Consider the following 12970-nt stretch of genomic DNA (forward strand, 5'->3'; position numbering starts at 1 on the left):
GTGATCTCTCCCTGTCCTTATCTTGACCCACAAGCCCTTTGTTATATTTTCTCTCACTTGCCTAGCTGAGGGGGAGAGTGATAGAGCAGCTTTGGTGGGCACCTGGCATCTAGCCAGGGTCAACCCACCACAAATGCAAAAACATCTAGTCAAGGCTCACAAATGATCACCTACCCATTAAATATAACAAGTTGAATGTACTGTATGAGATTGACTGTATGAGATTGTACGTGCTACTGGATCTTCAAAGCAGCAGCATTACTCCTAGCCTCTGAGAACTTCATGTGTCTTCCTCTGAAAATGTGTTTTGGAGCAGGAGGAGAAAAGGAGTGAAGGAAGAAGGAAGAGGAGAATTAAGGGAACAAAACACAAGACAGATTTTCATTCCATTAAAGCAAAGCCTGTCCAACCTCACCAAGCTGCTGCTTTTTCATCTGGTTTTACTCCCTGGATAACATACCACTTCCATGACATGTGCACTCCACTGGGAGAGAAGCTGCAGGCCTTGGAGAGACAGATCAAAGAGCTTCCGATACTCTGCATCTGTTTTTTGAGCTTCCTGTCTACCAGATCCAGTCACCACCTAAAACATTATTAAACAACAACAAAAAAACCCAAACCCACATCAGAACATGCTGTATCCAGCATCCATAGCCAAATTTCTACATAGATTTCTTTTAAAGCATTGAAACAGCATCATGTACCAACACCTGCATTAATATCAGCTTTTTCTTCTAGAGACTTACATAGTTAAACGTCACAGATTTTGGTCAAGTGATAGAAACCACTCATCACCAAAATATTGTTGCAGATGAATTCAAGACACTAATTAGATATATTATATATATGTTATAGGTTCTGTACATGTATACATGTGCATTTCTTTTCTTTTAGTCTCATTTAAACTGCTATGAGCACTCATTTGGAGTAAGGGCTAGACAACCTATTCCAAAAGAGACATGCCAAAAGTTCTAGGATATATATCCTACATAGATAGATATAAGCAGAAGAATACTGCAGTTTGTATGATATATCATTATTATTTAAATTTAAATAGTGTAAATATCACGCAGAGACTGGGTACTAGCCCTGCAGCCAGCTTTTCTTGGTTCAGATGATAGAGCTTTGTCATTTACCTAGCCTGAGGTTTACCCACTCTTCAGATATTTAACAGAAACTGTTAATCAGTGATGTGAAATTTGCATGAATAGCTTTAATCCCACACACCTCACTGTTGCTGTAACGAGCCAGTTCTGATATGAAACGCATATGGTCTTCTCTGATTTGGATCATCTGCTCACATATATTGTATTGGGGACTGCTGCTGGAAGACGTGCATGTCCATCTGTTTCAGACGACAAAAACCCCCACCTAAATCAGTTTAGGCAATAAATAGTACAACTGATACTGCAAAGAAAGAATCACAATGCATGACTTTTAAAAAATAATCTTCCTTTGAGGCCTCTCCACTCCTCACACCTCTACCTCTGACCCTGTACAACCCATTAGTGACGGATTGCCCTTCTGAGTTTAAACAGCACTTCTTCCAAGTCTTAAGAGAAATTTTTTTTCTTTTCTTTTCTGTATGTTTTTTAAAGGCTGCTGCTATGAAATACAAACCAGCATTTCTCTTCAGGAGCAAACACTTAGGGACAGAACCGAAAAGTACTGAAAGGCAGGGAAGAAGTAAGGCTGTAAGAGACATCTAGCTACCTTCAGACTGTTTTTCATTATTCTTGTTTAAATATGAAAACCCTACAGTATGCTCCCAACTATAAAAAAAAAGTCCTTATTAAATACTATCAACATGTTATCAAGAGGGACACAAAAGACATGCTACCCAGAATGTCATGTTAAGTAGCCTCATATTTTTAGTAGCTCAGTAGGCCCACTGCTGATTTTTTCTCTTAGCAATTACATGCAGGTTATGTGTTTTTTCTGCAGGAATTAAAATGCAAAGCACTACATTCTAAATTCACATAACTGCATGGAGGGAAGGTCTTGGAGGAGCACAGAAACGTTCGCTAAAACAAAGCAATAACCATAAACCATGGAACCATCTATGTAAAAACTGGCTGCATTTTCCAGCCATTTTGCTGTGCTGCACACCTAGCAAAAAAAAAAAGAAAAAAAAAAAAAGAGGGGGGAGACAAGCTAAGTTGCTGCTCCGTATACAATATATACATGCCTATTTACCCATGCACTACTACTGCTCACCTTGCTTAGTAAAATCCTTCATTTCTTTTAAAGAAAGTTTCATATTTAAAGGAAAAAATAAAAATAAAATTAGTGTAAGATAAAATTCATTTCCTCCAACCCAGCTGATAAGAAACGTCTAGGATGCAAGAATGAGCTCAGTAGCATACAAAGGTCTTTAAACAACCTGTTCCTTTAGCTGTACTTATTACATGAAGTACATTAATAGTAAAATACCCACACCAAAAAATAGACCAAGGCAAAAATCCTACTAATTACCACAGAGCCACAGACTAATGGGTAATTATGAAAATACACTCCAAGGGTCTGACTTTCCCCAGCCCAGATGCTCCCCTCTGTCTTCTTCTCCTCCTTACCTGGATTTATTTTCCTCATAATGGGCACTGGTCTTAATGTATCTTGCAAGTTCAATCTGCATGTCACCAAACAGTGGGACAACCTGCAACTGCTGTACACAGGGAATAAATCAGATTAGATAAATTATTAAACACAAAACTTAGTGAAAGGAAACCATTATTTATCCATATGAAAGTCCTATATATTTAAAATGAGGGGAATTACCTTTATAATCACGTATTAAGAAACACTTAACCAAATCGCTTAACCAACCTTAAAGAACTTGTCTATCTTGGCTAAATTTATCCTTTTCTTTGCATCCAGCTTATAGATGTTACTGACACTTCCATCCATCAGGTACAATCCAAAGCCCATAACCTGTAAAAGAAAAAAACCAAACCTCTCCGCAAAAGGACCTCAAAGATAAAAACCTGCTGCAGTAAGACCATTCTTCATATCATTAAAAAAAAAGTAATACTTTAAAAACACAGACCTGAAACACCCACTGTCCATCAAACAGAATATATTTTCAAACACATACATTTCTGTGGTATTCTTTTATTATATGTATATTAGTAGTTTTTACATTAACATTAGCTTGACAAGTTATCCTTAAAAGATGCTACTTGTTTGTATCAAGGTTTAGCATACAAAAAAATCTCACCGAAACTAGAGTCTGTCTATTTTTAGGCAGGTTTTTTTTCCCACTTCCATTTTATTAAAATTCTGTATATGCAAACTGATCTGTTACAGAAATTTAGATCTAACATCTCTGAGCTATTGCTTTTTATGGCTTTCAGCACATCTCTGAATTATACACTCAAGAGCTCAGAAGCATCCAAAAAATATCTAATTACATTTTGTCCAAGTTATTCATTATGTTATAATTCAGTATTTATAATAAGAAGAGCTGAGCATCAACAACTTAATGTGTTCTAAGCATACTTTTACCAAACAAAAGGCCTAAATATGAAAGACACGTTGCACATCCCTACAGACAGAATGTAAATGTTCTAGAATTCATGTATTGTTTCATGATGCTTCAGTTTGGTCCTAATAAACAGAGCTCTTCAGAAGTTAAACACTGAAGGGACTCAAAATATTTGTCATGAGGCAAATTTTCAGTTCTTACTCTATACCTTTTTTTCCACTGCGAGATATGCAGCTGATAATGTCAACCACACTTCACGTTGCCCAGCAGCCTCTTATTACATGTACATATTCCAGCTAAGTAAACTTATCTACTTACTAACCCTAATTTTAAGCTGCTTCTTCCCTGAAATCTTTGATACACCAAAACCACTTTGATACCTCCAAAAGCCTTTTATACAAACTTGCCACATGTCTGAAATAAAACATAGTCGTTCCTTTCTGTTGTCATTATACTTCATAGAAACACAATTCCATGGAATTGGTTTCCTAAAAAGGCTGCAGTTCAATTGTGTCAACTTCAATTTCTGACAAACAAAAATGGATTAGAAAGTTTCTACACAGATTTAGCATGTAATAAAATAAAAAGACAATGGAGAGTGGAAAAAAAAAGAAAAAAGGAATCATTTGAGTTATTTGGTTAGTTTGGTTCAATTAAAAAAGAAATAAACAGGAATTCAAATATCTGTGTCCTGCCTCAACCAGTATTTTTTAATTTTGTACCAAAAAGAAACCTACTTTCAAAAGCATGTGTTTTTCACTGGGCGTTAGATACATTTTGTTTTCATAGTAGTCCACACACAAATTCACAATATCTGCAAGCAGCTCTTCATAGCCCACAATCACCTCCAACTGCTGCTGTAAAGACTGGAAAAAAAAGACAAAAAAGGTATTAGTCAAGTAGTTATATTCCCTGGGCATCAACAGTTACTACCAACCTGGAACAGTTTTATTTTAATAGTTTTGTAAAGCATTGGGTACTTTGCAAAAAGACAATTAAAGCTTACTTGTGTTATCTTGTTGTGGTTGGCAAGGAACATGGAGAGGTTCTGGGATTCTTGAATGGACTGAGGATCTGCCATTTTCCGCAGGAACTGAGCGGCTCTTTGAAAACAGAAGAAAAAACAGAATTTCTCTTCAGCAGGACTGCCTGTAAGCAAATCTGTCCCCTCTCAACAGAAACACACTCATCCCCAAATCTGCCAGGGGAACTCTAAGCTGTCAGCAGATCTTTAAGTGCCAGTACCATGGCGTATCATTCACTGCTCGTACAGGATTGTCAACCTCAGTGCATCTCCCACCTCCAAACTCCTGAATCAAGCAGAAAGAGAACTTGGCAGACACAGTCAGTACTTTTTTGCCACAGCTTTATAAACGTGAGTTATCCAAACACAGGCTATGGACTCAACAAATCTGTGTCAAGAGCCTGTTTCATGAAAGATAAAGGGAAGGCTTTTTAGGAAAAGAGCTGAAAAGAAAGGTGAAAGTTCACTATAAGAGAGATATGGCCTTAATTTATCCCAAATGAACTGTTTTCTAATCCCAAATCCCCCACTGCACCCTAGTTAAAAGACCCAATCTGACCCAACCCAAAAACCATTGGGTGTATCCGTCAACTCATGAGGGCAGCGATGGCTCTACAGACCCAAGCCACGCAACAATCCAGGAAAAGTCAGCCTTCCAGAAAATAGAGTTTGTCCTCCAGAAACACGCATCCAAAGAAAAAATTGCAAGCCAAATAAATTCAAGAGATCTCCAGGCACAACAACAACTACAAAAGGCAACTACTGGTAGAGGTAGAAATTAAATCTCATGTAAGTGGAAGCAGCATAGATAAAATTGGCTAGTCATTGCCTGAATAGTTTTCTTTATGAAAGATCACAGATGCTACAGCTGGCATAAAGACTGTCTTCCCTTGCTGTTCTCACCACTGTGTTTGACAAAAGATAACCCGATACCATCTGGCAGCTCAAGCAGAAAAGTCCCCTCCCTGCTGCATCTGTGGTCACGACAAACTCAAATAGCAAAGCTGAAATGTCTTAAGAACAAGTGTAAAAACTCTCAGCTACAAATGTCAAAAGTGGATGCCTAGGATAGGATAGACTAGGAGTGGCACAAGCAACCAGAAAGCCAGTTTCCTCTCAAACTTAAGAAGAAAAGCTTTACTAAGCAAAGTACATTAACTATGTTTAGCATACACCAAGACAGAAGTACTTGACAGCTTGGCATTAAAAGGCAGAAGAACCTTTTGCTGCTGGAAGAACAGCATAAAGAAAATAGATTTACTCAACTGCCTAACTACAGTCAATGCATCCCAACCTGTCCCACACACGAAGGGACTACTTTTGAAGAGAAAGCTGTCAGAAAAAGAGCAACTGCTGCCATCTCGTGGGAGGCCTCTATCCTGGCAGCAGAAACCCGGGTCCTGTCGCTCCTTGCCACTTACCGCTTGTAGGCTGAATGGTCGTTCTTCACACTGCACTTCATATTTTTCAACTCATCCAATACCGCAAACATGTTGATGAATTTGCCCAGCGTGATCAGATATGCTTCAGACACAAAGTCCTTCCTCCTCTCTGCGTGGCACAAGCGTCTCACCTCCCCACAAAATCGTTCAATTGCATTTCTCTAATGGGGAAAAAAAGAAGAAACAGGGAGTAAAAGCCATGACATTTCCAGGAAAAAAAGCTTCATTGCGTAACTGGGGCTGGTCCAATGAAAAGCGCCACTGAAGCAGAAAAATGTTTAAAGCATGCAAGGCTAACGAGGCGTCAGCACAGGCTTTTCAGCTCCACCTCTGTGGACTTGCTGAATGCTACAAGTGTCACCAGTGATTTTTGCCACAGAGCCTGTCTGGCACAAGAGGCAAGGTTCTTTGCAGATTAAAGTCATAAAATCCCTTTGAAAAAAGCGATTTCACACTCTTTAGTGAGGAAGTGTATATGCATTAAAAAGCAAATTATAGGTATGTTCCCTTAAAACAAAAAGAAATCCACACACTGTACATGCCAACTCTCAAAACCATCTTGGCACATGTTTATTTGAGGGCTTATTTCCAAGTACACATCAGGGACATTTGAGATGGTGATTACAAGTCCAAAAAAGACAGCGACTTTGAATGTAAAGAGGAATCTGTTCTGACTCTAGAGCACTAATCTCTTTGAATGAAAGGAGATTGTTTGTACCCAGTAAGATCCGCCAGTTGGGGAAGACGACAGGAAATACTACATTTCATTCAGTCTCCTCTTCCTGTGTGCTCCAGGGCTCGCAGGCTCTAGCTGCTCTGGCTCCCTCCAAATAATGCCTGGAAACATCCTCAGTCCATTGAACCAGATGGCAACCTTCCAGCACGGGAGGAGAAAGCGAGACAGACTGCTATTCTCCAGCACCCATGTAGCTCGGGTGGCTGGCAGGTCACAACAACTGGGTTAGCTCGCCTCAACTATGAATTTCCATAGCAAACTTGCACCTGCTGCTCTGGTGTCCAGACTTGTGGATCCCTCGCTTCCCAACAAATGGTTTCTGTGCCAAGATGCTTTTATGTATACATGTGAAACATATTATATTTCTACTTCCTTTCTTCCTAGTGCCAGAACTGTCCCCACGTGCTGTGTGGGGACCATATGCAATTACCTTTGATTTTATGCTGAAAGTCTTAATGGAAATAGATAGCCTGAAGTTTCCAAGATAGGCGTTAGAAATTCTGCCCCTCTGTGAGACAATATGGGGGGTGGGGGTTTCAAAGTATAATGACTAGGTTCAGTATCTGAGCACACAAGATCAAGTATACAAAATAGGAATATGAGAATACAATCCTACTGACAAATTTTGTTTCCATTCCTTTTACCTGAAAATACATAAAATTCATCAGTTTTGTGACTTCTGGCTCCAGAACTTCTACAGTTTTCTCATAAATTTCTACTCTGTTAGGCTGCTCGTTGCACTTGACCTGAGGACAATTAAAGAGATCATTACACTTGGAACTTTTGCTCATAAAGCTTCAGAAACTAATAACCCCAATGGCAACTTGCGAAGACGTATTATCATCCTAAAGTGACAAAATTCAGGCATAAATTGCCAGTTTGGGTAATTTTATGCTAGTCTTCTAAGATTAACTGAACTGTGTGTGTTTAAAAAAAAAAAAAAATCTAAGATTTTTCTCTGTATTACCTCACAGCAAATAATTTAGTTTTCAAACACCTCTGTATGGTTAGGACAATATTCCTACCACATTATTAAGCCACTTGCTGAAAGTCATGCACTAAAATAGGGGCAAAACCAGAAATAAAAACAGATTACCTGATTTCCACTCTAAATATTTAAACCACAGGATAAACCTTCCTTGCATTTCAGTACAAAAATAATTAAATTACAGACTCCTTATAAAGCAGGCAGGTGTCAGCTCATGGTTATAATTTTGTTCCATTTTCTGATGCATCTCTACATTTTTCCCACCCCATCCCTCTACAAACATTCCAAGACACTTGAGGCTGCCTATGGACTTCTCATCTATTCATAGGGGTTTACTTTTGTATACAGATCAATAAAACACTGTGTAGCTCTGACATTCAGAAAATTACTATGTAGGATGTCTAGAAACTTAAATGTTTAACCTGAATTGTAATTATTACATGCTATGCCACCTGTTAAACCTGCTTTGAACTTAAGTGTTAAGCTGGGGGAGGTGTCCATTCTCTTGAAAGAAATTAATTAAATTTTGACCTCAAACATATCTGACAATCAAAAATTTTGCTTCTAGAGCACATTACCCCTATACTACTCTTGAACCAATCAGTAAGATTAACACAAACTCCATGAGGTATTGCTATACCTCAGGAGGAAAAGAAGGGCGGAGGAAAAGAAGGGCGGAGGAAAAGAAGGGCGGAGGAAAAGAAGGGCGGAGGAAAAGAAGGGCGGAGGAAAAGAAGGGCGGAGGAAAAGAAGGGCGGAGGAAAAGAAGGGCGGAGGAAAAGAAGGGCGGAGGAAAAGAAGGGCGGAGGAAAAAGACACACCAACTGGTCCCCAAGTGCTAAAAGACAGTATGGCATGCCCAGCTTGCCTATTCATGAGTCAAAGTAGACTACATTTCATAGCTCCTTGATAAAGCTATATCCGTGCAACTCCACACCAAAACAAGACAGAAGTTCACATGACGCATGACAGTTTAATTTTCATCCTTTACCTGAGGAATGGCTCTTGAGCAGCTTCTCCATGTGTATAACATGACTGCATATTCCTGACCCTCTTCTAGCATTTCATTCTGTAAGAAAGACATTCAGCATAATTAGGCATTGTAATACAAAAGGGTTAAATCCACTTGTCTTCCATCATTCCAAAACCTTGTCCAAACAAACCTATGAGGAATGTATATGTACAAACACAAATATATTGCAAGCTGAATGATACATCAACTGTATGTATGTAAAATAATATTACCATAATTCATACGCTCAGCTGGCATATTACATGTATTAGAGCTGACCAGCTCCTGAGGTCCAGCTTGGCTATAAACCAACAGCTAAAAAAATAATTTCATTTATTCTCAGTCATGTGTTTTAGCACCCAAACTATTTCTGAGACAATTCACATCATCCTCTTAAAACCATGTAAGCCAACAAACACCCACTAGATCACTAATCAACAACTGCAGCAAATATGCCTACCCAATGACAAAAAATTATTATCTTCCCAGATCAGATTGGTTTTTGTGTTGTTGTTTCTTCCCCAAAACTAAAGACACTGTGATCTATAAATAAAAATGCTAATCCGAAAGGGGGTGGTGGTATTGTTTTTCTTTTTTTAACGTTAGGTACTGCAAGTGGAATAGTCCAGGTTGAAAGAGTCAGCACATGCAGAGCAATACCCTTTTTTTTACATGTCAAAGGAGAGGGCCCACAACATCCAAACAATCAAAACAGGTTAAGGAGTTGCCAGATAATTTTAAGAGTAGACTGGTGTAAATACACATAATTTTCAGTAGCATGTAATCAGGTGTTTAACCTGCCCGTTCCACTGTTTGTGAATTGACTTCTAGAATTACAAAACATATCACTCCTCATTTTCCAGGAGTGCCATGTAACGACAAGTTCAGTACAGACCAGCATTCACAGCCTGCAATTTATTTGTATCCCAAAACAGCAACACCACCAGCAAAGATGGATGGAGTTACTAGCATGAAGTCTTATCTTATAATGTGGAACTGTTAAAAACCACAGAATACCTTACACAAAAGCATGCCAATAAACCACTAACATACACACTTCACAGTGAGGAAGCCAACAAAAACCCTTCAACACCACTAAACTGACAGAGAAGTAGTGGAAATTTGGGAGGATGGAAGTAATTTTTCACTCAAGTTACAGCAGCTACCTGTCAATACAACCAACTCATTTCACAATACTGTAAAAATGCATAATGAAAGCAAGAAACTTTTGAGCAACATTGGCTGATCAAGGAGAAATACCATTTTAAAATTATCAAGAAGTACATGTATGAAAAAAGAGAAGCCACACACTTTTTCATCTCACTGCCTCCTGGAAGTGCTGTAGGCAACCTGGTTTGTGGTTTTCTGTGACCACAAATCTTACAATGAAATGCAAGAAGACATTTTCCTCTCCTTTTGTTCCAAGTTAACACAAAAGTATATATCTGAACATCTACCTACCATGCTAGAATGGACTGTAGCTTGCTCAATGTATCTTGCAATGCCAGTAACAAAAGCATTTCTGTCTTCAAAATTAGTGTTGAAGTTTGGCTGCAGAGAAAGCAAAATGCAGAATTTAATCCTTGGTAAGGAAAATAATTTTATATAAATTGCAAATATAAACATACTTTGGGTTTGGTTTTGCATTTTTTTTTAAATGCACATACTCTATTTCTTAACAGCAATGGGAAATGGAAAAACTCTTTTTCCTACAATGACAACACACCTGGTAAAGCAGAGACGATGGCGGCGGTTCAATACATGGTTGCTGATCTGGCAACGGTAATTCTTCCAAGAGATCCACATTGGACAAGGCATCCTCCAGTGTTACTTGAGCAGTCATTTTGCACCTGGTTAAAAAATACATACATAGATAAATGTATACACACATACGTATAACTTTTTATATATTATCATATACACAGAAAACAAGTGAGTAGTACAAAGAGCAGGGAACTACTCATGCTGTGGGAAATGTGCAGTTTCCCTTCAACCATAACAGAAGGGAAACAGTCAAAACTGAAACCCAGCTGGTTTTAGTATACAAGTTTAAAAAAGACTTTTAGGACTAACACCCACCTCCTTACTTTTATGAGTTGAGCAATGTTTCTCTTTGCCAAGGCTGCACACCAGAAATACACACAAAATAGAGGAAAGGATGACCTCTAATGAACAGTAAAGAAAGGAAGACTACTATGTACCCTCCTCTGGTTAAGTTAGAAGGAAAGTTATTCTATGGTCTGCTTCAGTTACAATAAACACAGAAAAATCCTGTAACAAGCAGAGGTCTAAAACTTTCCTGTAAGGTTTCAGTTTTGAGCCAACAAGTCTTCAAACCCTTATGCACAGATACTACCAGTCCATCTTCAGGAGACCTGGCTGTCAAAAGGTGCCAGCAGTCTCCAGTGTTTCATGTCCTAGGACATCCAGATCTGCTTTGAGTGGTTAGTGATAGAGAGGCGCAAAACTCCTCAGGATCATAGCGATCTCCACACACCTTCAACTGCTGCCACTGTATAGGGGTTTGAACCAAAAACAACTACGAGAAGAAGTTTTAGGAAGAAAGTGTAGGGTGGAACAACTCAATCATCCACTTTGTATAATGATCTACTCATCCTCCTAGGTGGAGTAAAGAATTCCTCATTTTTAAGATAACACCTCTAATCAAGCTGTCTCTTTTATTCCATACGGCTTTGCAGGTTATTTCCCCCCCACTTAGAAGAGCAAAACCATGCACTTACTATGAAGGGTCTGAGGGCTGCCCTTGGCTCTATCCAGGACAGGAACACCCCCTGAAGCACAAGCACCTGCACCCCGGAGGAACAGGGCTCTGCCTGGCACACGTCACCCCTGTGGAGACCTGCCATGCCCACAAGCAGGGGTAATGGGCAGATCTCGCCACAGCTTTGCCAAAAGCTCACCATGAGAGAGCCGGGATGGGTTGGCAATCCCCCCACTTGCTGCACTTTTAGTGGCCTGGCAGAAAAACCTCCTCACTTTCTCTTACCTAATTATGGTTTTCTGTGGAAAGCCCCACAGAAACAACAGCTTTACCTCCAAGGAAAGGCTCAGCTGACCAAAAAAAAAAAAAAAAAAAAAACAAAAAAAAAACAACCACACCCCAACACAACCAAAAAAACAAAAGCCAAAGCAAAGGGAAGGAAGCAGCCAGAAGTGATTACCTATCTTCCTTCAGAGACCAACCCTGCATCCCAAGCCATCGCCACAAAGCTAACACACCACGTACAGAGAGAGCTTGCCGACAACTTTAAACAACCACCATCAGAAAGGTCCACAGGCCTTCTGCTTCTTGAAACCTCAGCCCCAACCTTGCTTCAAGCCTGAGCATATGAGTTTTTGTTAAAATAAATAAATAAACAAACGCCTATATTGTGCAATTTGTGATCCCTGCCAAAAAACAAGGAAGGACTGGACTGACAGGAGTGCCGGCTAGCAGACCTGCACCAGGATGCTTGCCCAACACCTACCTACACCCAGCTCAAGCTCCTTTACAAGAACCACAGTTATTCTCAAATTAGAGACCGGCAAAAGCCACAGCGTCCTCCCTTCAATAAATAAACAAACGCCAAAAAAATTCCATGTCTGGGCAAAAGTCCTGTGAGGAGGTGAGACTGTCAACAGTTTTACCCTAGAGGAAATGGAAGAGAGTTGCCAAGAAGTCGGAGCATTTCAAATAAACAGTATTTTCATTTTTGGTCTGAGTACCTCTAGATCAAGCTTTAGCTAAAAAAGAAAACAACGCAACACTTTACATCGGTTAGTTTAACTGAAAGGCTCCTTCCAGCTTGAAACTCTTCCTCCTCTCAGCCTCTCTATCAAAGCAGAAACACCTGGCCGTGCGGCTGCTCTGAGATGGTGGCAGGACCAATGGGCCATGGCCCTCTCCTCCGCTGCACCGCAGGACAGGCAAACGGCCACAAACCACAGGCTCCAAGCAAGCACAACAGGGGTCTGCTACAAAAAACTGCTCCACCCGTGCTCCAAAAACCATGGTGAAAAATGGCTGCCCATTCTACACCAAAAATTACTGCTCTTATCCACGTAAAGGGGAGCTGTCATTGAGTGCAAGAAAAGTATCAACACCCTCTCCCCAAAGCACACATCTTCCTTCTCCTCCCAAAACGCGGTCTGTTGATGACTCGGGTCCCTGCCGCAGGAGAAAGCCAGCCATTCATAAAAGCCAGGCTCCTGACTTCCATTTCCTCAGCACTACAAGGAAATATTCTGAAGATATGGCTCTTAGCCCCATACGTGCTATTTCAG

At 39.8% G+C, this 12970-nt stretch overlaps 1 protein-coding gene across 2 annotated transcripts in view; it reads right to left on the reverse strand.

The window, feature by feature from the left end:
* Positions 1–12970, reverse strand: part of CYFIP1 (cytoplasmic FMR1 interacting protein 1) — a 79982-nt gene that overhangs the window by 51293 nt on the left and 15719 nt on the right. For both annotated transcript variants that reach the window (XM_049834048.1, XM_049834047.1), the window contains exons 2-12: positions 10413–10536; positions 10148–10237; positions 8666–8743; positions 7331–7432; positions 5930–6111; positions 4491–4587; positions 4222–4350; positions 2827–2931; positions 2574–2665; positions 1228–1345; positions 461–583 (exon numbers count right to left, since the gene is read on the reverse strand). In XM_049834048.1, coding sequence (XP_049690005.1) covers positions 461–583; positions 1228–1345; positions 2574–2665; positions 2827–2931; positions 4222–4350; positions 4491–4587; positions 5930–6111; positions 7331–7432; positions 8666–8743; positions 10148–10237; positions 10413–10529 — 1233 coding nt within the window. In that variant the 5' untranslated portion in view covers positions 10530–10536. The remainder of the gene's footprint in view (positions 1–460; positions 584–1227; positions 1346–2573; positions 2666–2826; positions 2932–4221; positions 4351–4490; positions 4588–5929; positions 6112–7330; positions 7433–8665; positions 8744–10147; positions 10238–10412; positions 10537–12970) is intronic.

The sequence above is a fragment of the Accipiter gentilis genome, chromosome 31 (assembly GCF_929443795.1).
Source record: "Accipiter gentilis chromosome 31, bAccGen1.1, whole genome shotgun sequence".
NCBI classification, from domain to species: Eukaryota; Metazoa; Chordata; class Aves; order Accipitriformes; family Accipitridae; genus Astur; species Astur gentilis.